This window comes from Delphinus delphis, chromosome 7 (genome assembly GCF_949987515.2).
Source record: "Delphinus delphis chromosome 7, mDelDel1.2, whole genome shotgun sequence".
Taxonomy (NCBI): domain Eukaryota; kingdom Metazoa; phylum Chordata; class Mammalia; order Artiodactyla; family Delphinidae; genus Delphinus; species Delphinus delphis.
This window is the reverse complement of record NC_082689.1, coordinates 25,031,498-25,051,645: the sequence shown is the minus strand read 5'-3', so window position 1 is coordinate 25,051,645 and position 20,148 is coordinate 25,031,498. Positions and strand designations below refer to the sequence as shown.

General features: G+C 35.5%; 1 protein-coding gene across 1 annotated transcript in view; it reads right to left on the bottom strand.

The window, feature by feature from the left end:
* ERBB4 (erb-b2 receptor tyrosine kinase 4) overlaps positions 1–20,148 on the bottom strand; it is a 1,108,236-nt gene that overhangs the window by 503,488 nt on the left and 584,600 nt on the right. Inside the window, exon 3 of the mRNA XM_060016164.1 lies at positions 7,368–7,554. Within this exon, the coding sequence (XP_059872147.1) occupies positions 7,368–7,554 (187 nt within the window). The remainder of the gene's footprint in view (positions 1–7,367; positions 7,555–20,148) is intronic.

Sequence of the window (20,148 nt, the reverse complement as noted above, 5' to 3'; positions counted from 1 at the left end):
AAAGACTCCACACGTTCTTTATTCCCGCTCAAATACAGTTGCAGGCTATCCCCAAATACCACTTACACTGCTTCTCGAGTTCTGATGTGCCATGAAGCAATGCTTCTGGTCCCAATGTTGTTTGGTGACTGGGAGTGATGCAGAGAATTTGCCAACTCTATTCAGTTGAGTATCTGCACGCCTGGCAAAGCTAATGTCCTGGGGTAAAGATGAGGTAGCTATTCTGATATCTTTGCTTTTTTTCTCAGAGTGAAATCATGGACTTATGGTGATAACAAATCAATTTCTCTTACTACATTTAAGACCCCGAGGAGCAAAGATTTTCCTCCATCTCTAAATGTCATAAGCAAACAAGCATGGTGTCTCAACAAATGAGCTTTAATAAGGGAATTTGTTGACCTTACATATTTTCTTAGAATATATATGCTTTCTCTTAGGGAGGGGAATATACAGATCTTGGTGTATCTTAGAGACAAGAAAGAATAATGACAGGGGTTTAAAGACTCAAGCAGGAACTTTTTCTGAGAGACTCTCATAATGCTAGTTTTTCCCAAAATTTTTCCTAAGGATTCTATAGCGATGAAAAAGAATGTAGCTCACAGAATGGGACCTTTTAGGAAAACTGAATGGGATATAAATCAAGGGGGGTGCTTTTTATGGGCTGAGTAGATTTTCTTAGTACTAGTGATTGAAAACATGATGACTAGTGGAGAAAAAATGGTTCTGTTCCTTGAAAATCCCTCTTCCCATGTCTCATTTCTCCAATAACAATCTCCCCTCTGATCAGTCGTATAGCAGGAGATATTCCCATTTTACCTTCATTCAATTTCATAAATTCACTCATCAGTTCTCTAAAGCTGAGAATGAGTCCTAGAAATTTGCTGAAATGGTCACACTATCTGATCCCATTTTTATAACATTTTCTTTCAACTATATTTCTGTTTTACTTATACACATAAACATATTGTTATCGTTTTCCTTTTCTAGTTAATATACACTGTTTGATATGACAAGCAAACAATTCTTCTTTGAAAAATACTGATTAGAGTATCAATTTTAGAAATTGCGGACCTGATCTAAAAATTGACACCTTCATAAGAATGCGCCACTGTTTGCTGATTTCATCCGACTCACAGTATTCTCACTATAGGTTAGTTTTGATCAAATCATTTTCCAACTAATTTACTTTAAGCTAGGAGTATTCTCGGAATCATTTTTTTTTTTTCCTACAGATATCACAATATGCTGAGTGCTTCTTCTTATGTAAATATTGGTAGTACTTTTGTCAAACATCGTATTTAACAGCAATCCCTGAACTAGGCTGGTTGAAGCCACTCATACATTTCTAAGACCTTTCACAGAGCTGCTGAAGAATGCTTAGAGACTCTAGTGTCAGTAAAAGAACTTAGAATGAATATGTCTCTTGTCTTGGTCAAGACAAATGTCAGGGCCAATGAAGGGTGAAACATGATGATGGGAATTTGAAATGAAGGGCTAGGGCAACAGGTGCTTGGGGTGAGGCACTGAAAGACTAGAGAAGAGCTGTGAAGTACTGAAGGCAGCAATCATACTGAAAGTAGACAGAGAAAAGCCTCAGGCTTCTCACCACCGAGGAAGAGAGTTTATACTTAAAGTAATTTCTAAGTGGTATCAGAAGAAACGCTGAAATTTGGAGCATCTTTTTGTCTAAACAAATCACTTGTCAAAGCCCCAGTGAAGCAACAGGAACCTATTTGAATATGCAGAAACAGGTACAATTGTTTTGTCAGTGTATTGACACAAAGGAAAGCTAAAAACAAAACAATAAGAGAACTAAGATTTCCTAAGCATCCTCTATGTGAAAGGTACTGTGGTTGACAAGTTCCCTGCTTTATTTTGTTAGTGCCTATAACTAACACTGTGAGGTGGAATTTTCCTCTCAGTTTTAACAATGAAGAATCTAAATCTCAGTGAGACGTGGACTCTTATGTAATTATATGACATTTAAACAGAGATTTTTCTGATTCCACATCCATGTTCTTTGATATACACTGAGTCAGTTACAGGTGGCCTGTCTATTTCAAAATTAGATTATTTGACCATTACAAATAATGCCAAAGGGGGTTAAGAAATTTAAACATTAAAAGGTGCTGCATTACTCTGGTGAACTATTTTACTTAATAGCCTTTGCATACTTGAAGGCAGACATTCAGATGTAATGCTCAGATGTGACACTGTTCAAGTGTTACATCAGTTCAGATGTTGTATCTCCTAGACTAAGCATTTAACTTTACTTTGAGTCTGTCAGAATTCAGTAAATTTAATACACCCTTATTATTGTGGGCTCTCAAAATAACTTAAGCATTTTATATTTTGGTTACTTTTTTTTGTCCACATCTCAAATAATAATCTGAGGTGACACAGTTAACCAAACAATTAGAATAGCCATAATATACTAAAGGCATTAATATATGAATCTGTAGGTCTAAAAATATGCAGCACATTTGGTTAACACTTGGAAAATATAAACTGTGTATTTGTATCATCCTAAATTTCACCCATTCAAAAGATATATTCTCATAATTCATAAGGTGAAAATTCAAATATTCTTCAATGTGAAATTTGTTAAGAAAAATGAACATATTCCTGTATTAAATTTGTACTGGACTTCCCTGGTGGTGCAGTGGTTAAGATCCACCTGCTAACATCAGGGGACATGGGTTCGATCCCTGGTCCGGGAAGATCCCACATGTCGCAGAGCAGCTAAGCCTGTGCGCCACAACTACTGAGCCCACGTGCTGCAACTACTGAAGCCCGCATGACTAGAGCCTGGCTCCGCAACAAGAGAAGCCACTGCAATGAGAAACCCGCGCACTGCAACGAAGAGTAGCCTCCACTCGCTGCAACTAGAGAAAGCCCGCGCGCAGCAACAAAGACCCAACACAGCGATAAATAAATAATAAATAAAAATATTTGTACCTGGCTTATCATCATTATAAATAGGACATGTATACTAGAATATATATAAGTACACAGATACTTCTCAAAGGTTCCTTCATATCTACAATATATTGATGAAATTGTATAATACTGTCCACCATTACTAACAGATGAGGTAATTTTATAAATTATAAAAGGGAAAAATAACAGTGGTTTTTATGTCCCATATAATGAAATAACCTTTATATTTTGGCCAGAAAGGTGACTAAACAAGTAGGAGCTCATCAACTTAAGGTTGTAAGTATATTATATTAAATGTTGGCTTGAATTTCAAAGAGGAATATTTGGCTAAGAAGGAGCTGGTAAAAAAATTATCAGAACATCATCACTGGGAATGATTAATAAGAACAACAGCCACATGCAAGTGACCTTAACAGAGGAAGTAATAATGAACTCTGTCCAGCTCTGTCCTCTGATGCAGCAGTGTCATTCCCAGTGGCCTCGAGGTGATTATACACCTGAAGGGACACACTGATGGAAGTATGTTCTCTCTCTTGACCAGAAAAGGATGACCCAGTGTTAACAGGGCACCTAGAGCTTGCCATGACAAGTTCCTTATTCCCTTTTGGATTGTGTGGCATATCCTTAATCTAGGGACCTGCCTCTTCTCCACTCTGCCCCACCTCACCCATAATGAACCAGGGAAATGTGAGTGGCAGCAGTAAGACAAGTCTTTCTGGAAAATATATTTAAGTATGTTTCTTGTCTTTGGGCACATCCAAAATAAAAGTATCTAAGTGAGATCTGTAGTAATGTTTATAGTCCAAGGAATAGCTTTTGGTGAGCATCAAGTTAAGTTAGTTAGAATGGGTAAAGTGGTGAGTTAATTGATATATGTATAAGTGGTAACCAACCATTAACCGTTATATATGACAGTCTTCATGTTAACCGAACATCCCTTTTACACAAAGGTAGAGTTTGCAGGAGGCATACATACTATTATAAAGGCATACTAGTCTAAAGTCAACACAGCAAAAAAAGATTTCAGGAGAAACATAATATGGATACATCAAAAAGCTTTAAAATCTCAATCTCAAAATTATTTTTTACAACACTAGTATTTGTTATTTATCTTGCTGAAAGTGCTCAAAAGGAAAATTTTGCTTAAAAGGAAAGTTCTCAATAAATTATTATTGTCCTTGTAATGGTTTACTATTATGTAAAATTGGTGTTAGACAAAACGGTAATATGGAAGAAATTTTATTCCTGGCATCTTTTTTATTTCCAAATTCTTTTATACCCACATTTCCATCCAGGCTGCTAGTGTATTATTTGCATTCTCACACCAGTCGAGAGTATATTTCTTGTCATTCAATCAAAAACTTATCTGTTCTCTGTACCATTCCTTCTCTTCCTTCCAGGAGATAATAAATGAATGAAAATTATTTGGATCGAGTAAGTGTGAAGAGATTAACTAGATATTTTGCTACCATTTCTTGGTATCTTTAATTAATTAGAACATTGTTTCTCAAACTTTAATAGTCATCAGAATCATTGGAGGGATTCTCAAATTTGGTGGGTCGCATCCCCAGAATTTCTCATCCATTAGTGCTCAGGTGAAGCCCAAGAATCTGCATATCTAGAACAAGTTCACAGGTGATGCTGATGTTGCTGGCCCCTTAAGAACTGAGTTAAAGGGCTTCCCTGGTGGCAAAGTGGTTGAGAATCTGCCTGCCAATGCAGGGGACACTGGTTCGAGCCCTGGTCTGGGAAGATCCCACATGCTGCAGAGCAACTAGGCCCGTGAGCCACAACTACTGAGCCTGTGCGTCTGGAGCTTGTGCTCCGCAACAAGAGAGGCCGCGATAGTGAGAAGCCAGCACACCTCGATGAAGAGCTGCCCCGCTTGCCGCAACTAGAGAAAGCCCTCGCACAGAAACAAGACCCAAACACAGCCAAACATAAAGAAAGAAAGAAAGAACTGAGTTAAAAATTTACTTCACTACTGTAGTTAGGTAGTGAGACATGTGACTACTCAGCAGGTTTTCTATTTCCCCTCATATTCCACAAGGTAAGTCTAAACTTAAGGCCAGCCCTGGTAGCCCTACTCTTAATATTTCAATAACATTAAATTAAAAAAGGAAAAAAAGTTTACCAATTTTCTTTGGATAGCCCATCAACAAACAAAATAAAACAAAAATCTTTTCAAAACACGAAAACAATCTCAACTAAAGTGAACTCCAATGCTTGCTTGCTACTTTAATCAGGTTACCTAGAACACTGAACTCTGTAAGATATTACTGTAGAGCAAACTTTATCTTCAGTTCCTCTTTGATGAAGAGCTGAACAGTTATATGTCTCCTGTCCTTCCTCGTACATTCTTACACACAAACACAGTCGTGCTTACTGTATAACTTCTGATTTTCAAAATTGGAGTTACACTCCTGATCTTATTACCTAAAATACGAACAATGATTCTAGATTATCTCTAGGAATAATGTTGGCATGTAATTGTCAACTATGTAACAAATATATTAAAATATCTGGAAATTTCCCAAATTGTCTAAATTTTCCACCGGTTATTTTACTGTACTTTTCATTAACTCATATTCAAAAAATGAATTAATAATAACTCTTGAACAAATACATATTTTTTTCTAAATACTCAAATCATTCTTTTATTCATTTATTAATTACCCATCTCTACTGCTGCACAGGAAAATATAAGGCTTTTTGGCAGCTTAGGGAATAGTAATATTTTTTAAATAATAGTGTTATATTTTGATTGAAACAAGTCAAACAACTGTCACAATCATAAGTAAGATGTGGTGTAAGCTCACTCAATAGACAAGGTATGTTTAAATGTGGCATAGTTTGACAAAATAACTCCTTTTTAATTTTTTAATAGTATTGATATTAATGTGGAAATAAATAAGAGAACTCTTTAAAAACTAATTTTATGTGTGAAAAGATTCTTCAAATAGCACATATTTTGGAATAACATAATTTAAGTATCATAAAAATTTGAAGATAAATTTATTCAATTTTTCTTTAATATAATCAGAGAAAAATCATGAAGAAAACACAATGCTTCCTAGGCAAGTTTTAACTAGATCATGTTATTTTTAGATTCCTAATTTCAATCATTCAATTTTTCTCTATCTGTTCCATTTCCAAAAATCTTCCTCCTATCATTATTTCCATGCAAGTAGCAATTTAGTCAAATATCCTGCCCTTCAATAAGAAGACTATCTTTGAAAGAAAAAAAGGTAAAAATGTTGATGAAGGAATCTATAAATTCTGAGCAATTTGCATTTACCATTATGTCATCAATTCTATAGCAATCATGTTCAAAATAAATAACATAATCAACACTCCTTTCTTCAACCAAAATATCCCAATTTTAGCTCATGTCTGGATAACTATGAAGCTACTTCTAACTTAAAATTATATATTTTATGTCCACTGTAAATAAAAGAAGCATATAATTTTAATAACCTGACAATATTAATCTTATCTGTTTCTTAATATTTTAAGGGAATACGTCTAAAATATTTCAGATTCCAATATCAAGAAACATCAACACTGTGTGGACTCAAACGCACACAAAGTCAATAGATATTTTGATGCAAAATATATAGATCATATTAATTTACATTAAATTAATAGTTCAAACTCCTTTCTCTCACTGTGATATAATTACTAATTCGTGCATTTTGGTTACAGGCACATATGGCAAAATTCACAATTAGAATCCCTGTACCAAAACTCTGAACTATATGAATTGAAAAGATATCAGTGGGATTGCAAGGACCAGTTTACAAAACAAATTCCCTCAAAGTGTTTTTTGTAGCAAGATGATAATTTAAGTTGTTAGCAATTACCTATTTCCAACCTTAGGGGGAAAAAATCACTGATGTTTTTAAAGCATTATGAGAACGAATTACTAATGGAATTTAGTGAGTTACTCAATAAAAGAAATCAAAACTGGATCAATACATTAGATACGTTTTTCGAAAATAAGGGATTATACAAAAAGCTAGATTAGTGGAACTAGATATAATGGTTTGTGTATTTACTGAGCTGTAACGAAAGTGAAAGTTAGGGTATTATTGCAGAGATTTGATGATATGGTCCACTGTTCACCTAAGACCACAAAACATAGCATTCTTAAACCTGCTTCATATCTCAGTTTTCAGTCACTGAGCATTTCCTTCGAGCGTACTTCTGTTCAGCTGAGATATAGTCAGACTGCATTTACAATATCTGTACATAAAACAAGGGAATTGCAGGGCATCATTTCTCATAAAATGAATAAATAGTATATATTTCAATGCCTTTATAATGTTCCTCAATGTAATATACACTGGAGAAACCATACACCCATATGTGTGTGTCTATTATATTGATAATAAGAGTACATTTGCTATTTTATATATTTTCCTTACCAGTCAAGTTCTTCAATCCAAGTTCTTGAAGTCCAAAGTTTCCATCTTTTCTGTAGTTTAAAAATATTGCCAAGGCATATCGATCTTCATAAAGTTTTGTCCCACGAATAATGCGTAAATTCTCCAGAGGCAGATAGCGAAACTGATTAAGAGCCACCAACACGTAGCCTGTGACTTCTCTTATAGACTGAAAAGACACAAACAATTGCCTGTGTTAAATAATTAAAAACTGTTTTTCAGTATGTTTATGTAGTCATTTAGATAAAAATGAGTTATTTAATTCCAATTTTCAGCTTTTAATTGAATACACTAATTTCCATATTATACTATAAATAATTGCCTTGACACACAAGATCACAAGGGTTAGAATCTCATTTGAAGAATTAGTTGTATTTTTTTAAAAGTCATGAATGTGTTTATAGTAAAAAGAATGAATTTTATTGTATGAAGCATTCCTCATATTTGAGATCTGAATATAATGAAAGGAGTAAAGATCTCATTCTCCGACAGACTAAAATGAGGTAAGAACACATAACCATCAATCAAACTTTATATTTAATAAAAACAAATTGGTAAGCTTATCACAAATAAAACAAAGATGCCTTAGTTTGTAGACTGTAGACTGTGGGACAGATTTCAAGCTGCTATATTAGTGTTTAAATCTATAGTTATCAAAGAACAATTGCCTTATACATCTCTGGCGAATATATGCATATATTTATATATAAAAATGTGCATTAGATACTGATTATGGTTTCTAATTTGATTACAACCACAATTTTTATTTTGACTGTTTATTGTTTAAATGTAGTCGTCTATGATATAAGTTAATTACTTAAAGGTTTGTGAGACATTTTAAAGCAAAAAAAAATCACAAAAAAGGCTTTAGCCTTCATCTAAAGCTATAGATTTTAGTAAAATGCAAATAATGACAGCAGTGGATATACATCTTATTTTTTTAATTAAACGTAATTCAAAAGTGCTCAAATATTTGATATTATTTAATGTCAATTTCATGCTATTTTAGATCTCTTAATTTCAGATGTCCCAATGCTCAGTCCTTGGTCCTCTCTTCTATCTACTCTTCCCTCCCTTGTCTTACCCAATTTTAAGGTTGATGATCTCCAAACTTTTACATCCAAACTCTCTCCTAAGCTCCAGACTCATAACCAAGCCTACTCTGCATCTTCACTTGGATGCCTCATAGGCTTCTCAGATACACCTTCCCAAGACTGAACATCTATCTTCTTTCCCCATCCTCCTAACAGTCTTGGTCATCTTAGTTGATGTCAATCCATCCTTCCTGTTATTCAGGCCAAAGTCTTGGGATCATTCTTTACTTCCCTTTCCCACACCAAATGCAATTCATCCTATTTGTTCTATCTTTAAAAGGATTAGCAATTCAACCACTTAGGGCATCCACTGGTACCCTCTGAGCCACCGTCATTCTTCATCAAGATTACTGTCACGGGTCTCCCTGTTTCTACACTTGATCCCTTTTGGTGTATTCTCCGTTAAGGCTAGCCCTGATGTTTTTAAAACATAGATCAAATCATGACACTTCAATTCTTAAAACTGAAATGCCTCCCAAATCACTCAGGGTAACAGTCAAAGTTCTTTCAAGGATGAGTCAAAACCTATACCTGTGTTGTCCAGTAGAGCAACCACTAATCATACGTGGCTACTGAACAACTGAAATGTAGCTCGTACGAACTGAGATGTGTTGTCAGTGTAAAATACACTCTGGATTTCAAAGATTGCATGTTGAAATGAAAACATTTTCGATAAACTGATTTTTACTAGATGCACTATTAAAGTTGATTTTTACCTGTTTCTTCGTACCTTTTTTTGTGGCTACATGAAAATTTTAAATTACATTTTTATGGCTCTCATTGTATTCCTACTGGACGGTGCTACACTATATGATCTGGTCATCATTCTTTTTCTGACTTCTCTTTTTAACTCTACACCTTGCTCGCTCTTTCCAGATTTGCTGGTCTCTTTGTTGTTCTTTCAACATGCTGAGAATTGTCCTACCTCGAGGTGCTCACTGTACTTTTAAGGGCCTGAGCATCTCTCCCTCTTATTATCTTCTTGGCTGATTTCCTCACTGCCTTCAAGTTTTTGCTCAAATCTACCTTCTCAGTTGAGGCCAAGCCTGACTGATCTATTTAACATGGCAACCCTCCCATCTTTCCTTGCTCTAATTTTTATTGTTTCTACAGTACTTCTCACACGCTAACAAAATATATAGTTTATATATTTACTACATTTAGTATTTATAGTCTTTTTCTCTATTTCCCCGAATATAAGCACTATAAGGGCAAACATTTTAATTTGTTCACTCATGTTTCCCAGGGGACCAGAACAGTGCTAGTACTTAGTAAGAAACCAACAAATGTTTGCTGAACACTCTGGCTCTTCTCTGGCCATACCTTCACCACTAGGTAGTCTACGGAGTCCAGAGGAGTACCCACCCACAGCCTGCAATGCCCTCTTCTAGATAGATCATGCTCCAAACCCCTGTGAACCCAGAATTCCATTCCTCAAAAGCCACCCCCCACACCCGAGTACAGGGCCTGTAATATCATCTTTCCCAGTTCTGTTCTGTCCCCCAGACCACAGACTGTGCCACCAATTTGCATACAGTTAAGAAAGATGGATGGTCCAGGTGCAGATGTTTAAGGGGAGAGTGTATGGATCCTGGATGTGTGGACTAGAGTGTCCATTCACTTGTGTGCAAGACCTCTCACAAAACTGGATAGAACTAGGTGAAGGAGGGGCTGGAAGCTGGAGGCCATCTCTTTCTATGCCACCATATTCCTGAGGAGTCCAAAAATTCTAACATTTCACTTGGCTTTCCAGGTTGTTATAAAGATACATCCATCAAAATGGGAGGATAGAACTTATTTTATTGAATAATATTTGCTTGATTTATAATAAACAATAAGCCCCACAGTATGTAGGCCTCCATGTATATTGTCCCAGGTCCACAATTCTTTTTTTTTTAAAATTAATTTATTTATTTATATTTTTTGACTGCACGTGGGCTTTCTCTAGTTGCAGCGAGCAGGGGCTACTCTTCACTGCGGTGCGCGGGCTTCTCATTGCGGTGGCTTCTCTTGTTGCAGAGCATGGGCTCTAGGTGCGCAGGCTTCAGTAGTTTTGGCTCACGGGCTCTAGGGCGCAGGCTCAGTAGTTGTGGTGCACGGGGTTAGTTGCTCCGCGGCATGTGGGATCTTCCCGGACCAGGGCTCGAACCCATGTCCCCTGCATTGGCAGGCAGATTCTTAACTGCTGCGCCACCAGGGAAGGCCCCAGGTCCACAATTCTTAAGGATAAACATGCTACCACTCATCATCGTGATGAGTAGAATGCTAATAGAGCAAAGGTGGCAACAAAGAGGCAAGGGACACATGAAACTACTCATGTCTGGCATCAAATTGGGAACTCTATGTCACAACGGGAATTCCTGAGACACTGAGCATTTTGGATTGAAGAGATGAATGCTCTGGGGAATGGGAAGAGGGGTTAAAGATCAGCAGTGGCATGCATTGTTTGCATGCTACAATTTGTTTTAAAATCACACTTGCCTGGAATAGTGGAGCCCTAGAGCCCTACAAGTTCTCCTTCAACCACTGTTCCAATGATTGTGCTGTTATCCCTTTGAGTTCTTAAAAGAGAGATCATAAACAATTTCTAACATCATTTGGTCTAAAAAGTAAAATTATTTCATTCATTATAAAAATAATTTATTTTTTTGGCTTATATATAATTATTATCAGCTGCTCTAGGTTACAATAATAGCACTATAATAAATGTTGGGGCAGAGGATATATTATCAATCCTTTGTCTAAAAACATATTATAATATCCATCATTCTTCCTAACAAACTCACCATTAGCTCTAACTTCACCTAAGAAGTGGATCTTTTTAACAAAAACTGTAAAAATCTATTGGCTTATCTTAGGATAGAAGGTCACATTGATGGGATTATCAGAGAAAACACAGGTGAAGCGCACTCAGGAAAATGAAGAGGTTTATGAGCAAAGACACAATGTCAGTAGGCAATTCTGCAGTGTTTATTAGAGGGATAAATTCTTTTTAGCTATTAATTGATACAGATGCACCATTTGGCATGGCTTTTGGACCACACATTAGCAGAGGCTACAAATAACCCGCAAATAATAAAGCCTTTAGTATAAAAAGTGTTATGGATATAAGCCAAGAACAATGGTGAAAATATAGAGAAAAATCAACTAATCATAGAAGAGGATGCTCCAAGTGCCTTTAGCTACATGAGAAAGTAAAATATAACTAAGAGCATCTTTGTTTTCACATAGTATTTAATGTATAAATATTTGAATTAATTGCATTGTAAAATGTATGTACTCCTCATTCCAGAGTGTGCATTAAAGTATTCTTAGAAACATTTTTGTTATCTTCATAAAAGGTCAGGTTAATAGCAACAGCTACTCCCTTGTCCAGATTCTGGGACAGGAGGGATTTACTGTTTTAATTGAGATTCTTGTGTCTAAAATGAGTTTCTTTCATTACCCATTCTGCTTATTTATTACCCTCTGGTCTTGCAAAATAATGCATGTAACTTAACCATTACCTTAACAAATAATCCTTTTGCAGTGGGAACTCTGGGCATCATGATGTGTTAATGCTGAGAAAGCATATGTTTAAACCATTTTGAACAAAGCCGCCCATGAGTAGGTGATATGTAATTCATTCATGATGAATTATTTGCTAATAATGATGGTGAAGATCCTATTCACTCATCCCACATACCACTAACTCCTACACAGCAAATAATGTAAATATTAAGAAGAAAAAGATTATAGCAAATCCCTCAACCCAAGATTTATATCTGGAGGGGCTCATGGAATCAAAGAATTTTGAAAGAATTATGGGAGATGAATATAAAATTATTATATTTAAAAGCCACAAATATGCCTTGTTTTGTCCTCCTAAGTTTTCTGTTTTCCAGAATTCAGAGCCACATTCTTGTAGGTACTCTTAAAACCTTTCTGGGAACAAATATCTTGAAACATCTCAATGGGAAACTCCACTGCAGATAACATGAGCTACCAGGCATACTGATTGCAAATAAAATTACAGGAAGCAACTTAGTAATGGCAGGATTTCTTAATAATGAAAAAGGGTCAGTAACATGCTTATGAGTTAATATCGGCAGGTCACTAAGAAATCTGGGTAAAAAGTCAAGAGATACCTAACGGTCAATTAAGCTTACAGTGTCTGATTAGGTCACATAATCATGTTAGTTATCCATTGTTCCTTTCTTTTCAGCCATTAGAAAGAATGTGAGCAGCACAAGACTTTTAAATGTCTCAAAATTTTTTATAAAAATAAAAACAAGTTTTAAGCATATGGACTTATCTGTGGAAAGTATAATGGTAAGAAATATGGGCTCAACTACTAGGCAAAGCCGGGCTATGCTTTCTAACTTTGTGGTGTTGATCAAAATGTTTATCCTCTCTGAGCCTCAGTTTCTTCATCTTTAAAAAATAAATAGCAATACCTCTCTTATAAAGGTGTTATAAGGATTAGAAGATATAAGACAAATGTCTGTAAGAGTGCAGCAACTGCTAGCTATTACAAACACTGTTATCTCTGTTAATAGCCAAGGCAGACAAACTATCTGTGGACAATCGGAGTTGAAGACAAAAATATTTATAAGAACCATTGCTTTTAACCTCTTTGTTGTGTGATCTTCAGTATGTTTACATTTTGCCTCTTCAACTTGCAATTTATTCCTAAATTATTGAATTTGTTCCTTATATTGTTTCTGTGTATGTTATAGCCCTTAGTACAGACCCTGGCACTGAAAAGAGATTCAATAATGACTGTTGAATTAAAAAGGAGAATGCAATGTTTAAGTTCTTCTTAGATATTGTTTTCCATCGAAAATGATTTTATGAACGTTCTGATAATAAAAAAAAAATTCTTTGAACAACACAATCATGACTTGTGTCCAAGGACCACAGTGGTAAGTAGAAATCATCAGAATACACCAGAAAAGAGAAAACCCTGGCTCTGGTTCTGGTTCAGTATGGCTAGTCCCAGGAAACTGCCTATTTTGTCAAATGAAAACTGAATACCCACCTACAGACATATTTCTCTTTGTGGTGCAAGCTGCTGCTGACTAAGACTGATTGATTGCCATTGTCAATGTACGCTTCCACAGCTACTTTGTTCAAGGAGTGAATACCATTGACGATCATTAAACTTTTAAATGCTTCAAAACTCTTCTAATCCAAGGGACAATTTGTTGTCCATGGCATTTGATGATGGAAATCAAAAGAAATGGAAAAATGAAAGAAATCTGACCAACTTCTCATACCATATTAGCAATAAGCTTAGAAAAAAATGCATGGTTTGTTCTGAAGGACAGAAATTCATAACCATTTTTCCCACATAATATTTTAAGAAAAAAATGTTAAATCTGCAGTTATAAACTTCCCAGTATTTTCAGTGGGTGTCGTTCAACCAAAGATTGAAGAGATTGTACTGCTGCACTGGGCTTTCCATTTACCTTCAGATCATTCCAGAAAAATCAGTCTTTATTATTTCTAAATCTCTATTGCGTTTCACAACTCTTATAACCACTGTTCATTTTTTTTGTATTTGAAACAATTCTCTTATTCTTTAATTACAGTTGATTTTCTCTAATTTTGTACTTAGTGGGAATAGCGAATAGTTCCTTAAATGTTCCTTCATGTACCTTAAGATTCAACTGATTGCAGTACCTCACAATTTCTGAATATTTAATCAGTGTTTAGGGAAAATTTTACACATATTAAAATCAACAATACATTCTTGGCTAAATGTGTAAAACACTGTTTTCTAGATTTTTTCCTACTCAAATTATACATCAATTCCTTGTTATTTTTCTTTAGTATAGGCACCTTTGAAAATATACCTATTCACGTTTGTCAAGACTTTCTGTAGCAAGTCAAAATAGTTCTGAATTCCTATCTTCTACTCCAGTGCCTTATGCACTCATACCCAATTAGGTATTATCCACAAGTAATACTAACATATTCCATTAGTCAAGATGTACACAAATATAATAGTGATTACTTATGATCAGTAGACTTGAATTAAATAAATCTGTAGTATCACAGAGAATAGTGGGGAGCAGAGAACTATGGGAATGGGGGATTGGGAGAAAAACCCCCTCTGCTTGTAATGACTGCAGAATTTATGTGTTCTCTGACGGTGACAAACGTAGTAGCAAATTGTAGCCTCTCTGACAGTAGGGCTTTCCATTAAGTTTCCCTAGGCAATTAATTTCTGTCTCTGCCCTTACAGCAAACCTGGGAATTTCTAAAGCAGAGAATATTCTTAACTATGATAAGATATTAAGAAATTTACCACAAAAAATTAGTAAGCATATAGCAACCATTACATATTCCAGTTGCATAGAGATAGAAATTGACTGTCAAATATCTAACTCACATGTGAAACCTCCAAACATTATAGAGTATTTGGCTTTAGAATCTTGCTTTCAGTTTTCCCACTTTCCTTAAAAATCCAATGATTAGACCACACTGGCAAGCAGGAGCTCAAAGTCTGATCTAATTAGATTTGGGAAAATAGAGTAACGCAAAATGTCAGGTACCTGACTGTGGTAGATTTAAATTCATCATTTTACAGAGCATGAAACAACACTCAAGGGACAGAGAATCTAATCCAGTTCTTCCCAGCAAAACTGCACTCTCTCAGCTATTACCAGCCAGTCTCTTATGTGGTAGTACTGCTACCAACCCTACTCTCTAAGAAATCTACAGGCTATTCATTCATCACTGGCCACCTAGCCAGCTTTCAACTCATGACTTCCTTGCATTGAATACCATAGTTCCATTGAAAAGAGAACTACTTATCTCACCTCTCTCAAAGTAATCATCTTTTTTTTTTTTGTCCCCTATATCTTTCTTAGCTGGCCAGAGGGTTCTTAATAATCCCTCTTCAGATCTACATTCCCAATTGGTCCTTCATCTCCTGACCTTATCTCGGCTATACTGCCATATCATAGACATTTTACACTAGAATTAGATTGTACAAATTAAATTGGGAGCTTTTGTAAATCCATTTACATAATCACACACAAATCTCAATTTTAAGTGTCTATATTTCAAAAAGAAAATCTGTACTGTTAAAATTTCCATCATCTCTAATTTAAAAATATTTTTCCCATGTGTTTATACAGGTTGGATTATATTTTTAAACCTCAATTCCAAATTGGCATTTTAATACTCCTTTATAATTATCTAAAATATAGTATTAAGATTTAGTGTTTCTGGATCAAGATGGTGAAGTGGGAAAATCCTGAGTTCACCTCCTTCCATGGACACACCAAAGCTACAAATATATACACAAAAATTCTCTCTCAAAAATACCTGAAGGCTAGCAGAACAGGTTTTCTACAACTAAAGATACAAAGAAAAGGACACACTGAGATGGGTATGAGGGGCAGAGATGCGGTCTGATTAGAACTCTCACTGTTGGTGTGGCCACACACAAGTAGTGGGATATCACAACCATGAAGGTCCCCCTGAGGAGCAAGGAGGCTGAGCCCATAAGGCTCCCCAGGCTGTGGAGCTTGCACTGGGAAGACACCATAACATCTGGCTCTAAAACCCAGCAGAGCTTATATCTGAAAGAGCAGGAGGGCTGTGGGAAACTGAGACTCTACTCTTGAAGGGATTGCACACACACACCATGGCAAACTGAAACCAAAATCCTACAACACATACACAAAAAATAAATTAAAAGAAATGCAAATACATCACTAAAGAGAGTCCACAAATCACAAAGGAATAGGACAAGAGAAGAAGAACGGAACAGAGAAGAACTACTAAAACAATCAGAAAACAATTAACAAAATGGCAAGAAGTATACTTATCAATAATTATGTTAAGTACAAACAGACTAAATGCCCCAATCAAAAGACATAGGTGGCTGACTGAAGAAAAGAACAAAACTAACAAACAACGCCCCCCCCAACAAATAAAACAGTACCCATATATGTGCTGCCTATACAAAATTCACTTCAGATCTAAATATACATACACACAGACTAAAAGTGAAAGGATGGAAAAAAGATATTCCATGCAGAGGAAAACAGAAATAAAGCTAGAATAACAATATTTATATTAGACAAAATACAACTTAAAACAAAGACTGTAACAAGAGACGAAGAAGGGCATTACAAAATGATAAAAGGCTTGGGCTTCCCTGGTGGTGCAGTGGTTGAGAGTCCGCCTGCCGATGCAGGGGACGCGGGTTCATGCCCTGGTCCGGGAAGATCCCACATGCCGCGGAGCAGCTGGGCCCGTGAGCCATGGCCGCTGAGCCTGCGCGTCCGGAGCCTGTGCTCCGCAACGCGAGAGGCCACAACAGTGAGAGGCCCGCGTACCGCAATAAATAAATAAATAAATAAAATAAATAATAAAAAAAAAAGAACAAAGCTGAAGGTATCATGGTCCCTGACTTCAGACTATACTACAAATCTACAGTCATTAAAACAATATTGTTCTGGCACAAAAACAGACATATAGATCTATGGTACAGACTAGAGAGCCCAGAAATAAACCCATACATCTATGGTCAATTAATTTATGACAAAGGAGGCAAGAATATAAAATGGAAAAAAGACAGCCTCTTCAATAAGTGCTGGTTGTAAAACTGAACTACATGTAAAATAATGAAATTAGAAAATTTTCTTACACCATATACAAAAATGAACTCAAAATGGATTAAAGACCTAAATATAAGACCGGAAACCATAAAACTCCTAGAAGAAATCATAGGCAGAATATAAATCTCTGACATAAATTATAGCAATAATTTTTTGGGTCTGTCTCTTAAGGCAAAGTAAACCAAAGCAAAAATAAACAAATGGGACCTAATTAAACTTAAAATCTTTTGCAAATAAAAGAACACCATAAACAAAACAAAAAGACAACGTAGGTTGAATGGGAGAAAATTTTGCAAATGGTATGATCGATAAGAAGTTCATATCCAAAATATTTAATCAGTTCATACAACTCAATATCTAAAAAACAAACAGCTCGATTAAAATAAAACAATATGGTAGAAGACCTGAACAGACATTTTTCCAAAGAGATATAAATGGCCAATAGGCACATGAAAATATGTTCAACATTGCTAATCATCAGAGAAATGCAAATCAAAACAACAGTGAGATATCATCTCACACCATCAGAATGACTCTAATCAAAAAGTCTACAAATAACAAATGCTGGCAGGATGTGGAGAAAAGGGAACCCTTGAACACTGTTGGTAGGTATGTAAATTGGTACAGCTGCTATGGAAAACAGTATGGAGGTTCCTCAAAAAAGTAAAAATAGAATTATCATAAGATCAAGCAGTTCCACTTCCAGGTATATACCTGAAGAAAACACAAACACTAATTTGAAAAGATACAGGCACCCCAACGTTCATAGCAGGACTATTTACAATAGCCAAGATATGGAAGCAACCTAAGTGTCCATCAACAGATGAATGGATAAAGAGCATGTGGTATATATGGAATATTACTCATTCATAAAAAAGAATACAATTTGCTATTTGCAAAAACATGGATGGACCTAGGGGGTATTATGCTAAATGAAATACGTCAGACAGAGTAAAACAAATACTGTATGTTATCAGTTATACATAGAATCTAAAAAAAAAAAACACAAATGAATGAATATAACAAGACAGAAGCAGACTCACAGATAGAGAACAAACTAGCGGTTACCAGTGGGGAGTGGGAAATGGGGAGGGGAAAGATAAGAATAAAGGATTAAGAGGCACAAGCTGCTATGTATAAAATAAACGTTACAAGAATACAGCACAGGGAATATAGCCAATATTTTCTAATAACTTTAAATGGAGTATAATCTATTAAAAATATTGAGTCACTATGTTGTACACATGAAACTAATATAATATTAGTAAATTAACTATACTTCAATTAAAAAAGTACTGTTTATCAGCACTTTCATACATCTGAGACTACACATGAATCAAAGCACTGTAATATTTATTTATATTGTATGTGTGATGTGTATGTTCCTCCATAGAGAACCAAACTGGTTAGGTCCATGCAGCCCAATGTTTAAATTTGGGTGCTGCAGTCTGACAGATTTTAGTTTGACTCTTGTCTCCATTAATTATTGACCTTGTACAAGTTAGCTAATCTTAATTTCTCTTCTGAAATACAGGACAAATTTCGGCTAAATGCTTCAAAGTTGAAGATCTTCAAAAGATGATCAATGTCCTCATCATGTTATTGTTAGTTCAATTATACAAAAGTTACAAATATTTTGTGTAGTTTAGGAATGTGCACAAATAATATGCAAGCAAATATATGTCTGATATTAAAGTTGATTAATTAAACAACTGGTGCTACACAGTGCATAAAGTTGTGGGCTCCAGCCAGACTGCCTGTTACGGTCTGAATTAAGACCCCTCAATTCTATATGTTGAAGACCTAACTCCCGGTATATTAGAATGTGATCGTACTTGGAGTATGGTCTTTAAAAAGGTAATTAAATTAAAGTGATGTCATTAGGGTAGCACTAATCCAATCACTGGTATCCTTATATGAAGAGAAATTTAGGACACAGACACACATGTAGGTAACAATATGGGAAATGACATAAAGAGAAGACAGTCATCTATAAGCCAACGAGAAAACCAGTAAAAAACAGCCCGGCTGGCAACTTGATCACAGATTTCTAGCCCCCAGAACAGTGAAAAAATAAATTTCTGTTCTAGCCACCCTGTCTGTGGCATTTTGTTATGGCAGCTCTAGCAAACTAACACACTTCCTAAATTCACATTCTAGCATTTAGCAGTGTTATACTGTGTAAATGATTTATCCTTCTGTGCCTCATTTTCTTTATCTGTAAACTAGTGATATTAAGTTCCCAAATTCCCAGATTATTTTGAGAAGTAAATCCCTGTAAATTGCTTAAGAAAAGGCCTGGCTTACTGCAGGCTCTCAGTATTAGCTGCCATTGTTTCTTCTGAATACAGAATCTTTTGTCTTCTTTAACATGCTGCCTCTGTTGCACAGCATATATTAAACTCTGCTTCTCTATTTCTAAAGGAATAACTATGTATTACCAAAGTTTAGATGAGAGAAATTCTTGATACCATTTCAATCTACAATTGAGTTACAATACAGTTTTACATTTGAGGTCTTTTTTAAATGTGATTTTTCCCCTCTCAAAATGTAAAGAAGGAATATGGGCCTTCATGAAATGACATGAAAATAGTTGGCTCTCTCGAAAAGCATCTGGGAAATAGCCTTTGAGGATTCAGAAGTTAGAGGTGACTGCTTTTGTGACTGGTCTGTTGTTATTTTTAAATGAAAAGGGTTAGCAATTTCAGAAATAGTAGAGCCAAAGTATCAGGCTTGAATTTGACAAGACTGCCAATATACACTTTACTAACTGTGTAAATATTTGCTGGAAAAGAAAAGGCTTAATTTATAAAGAATAAATACTTGCTGGAGTCATCTCTTCCAAAGACAACAAGGTCTTATGTTAGGTACAATGTTCTTAATATTCACTTCAAACAAACACAGCAGGTATTCTATAGATATCTGTAGGTACAGTAAGGACTACAGACATGATATGAACTGAGATCAGGGGTCTTGAGACTAGGTACTAAAATGTTTTTCTTGTTTAGTATCCTTTTGCAAGTCAAAACTTTCTAAGTGGGTATTAACTAT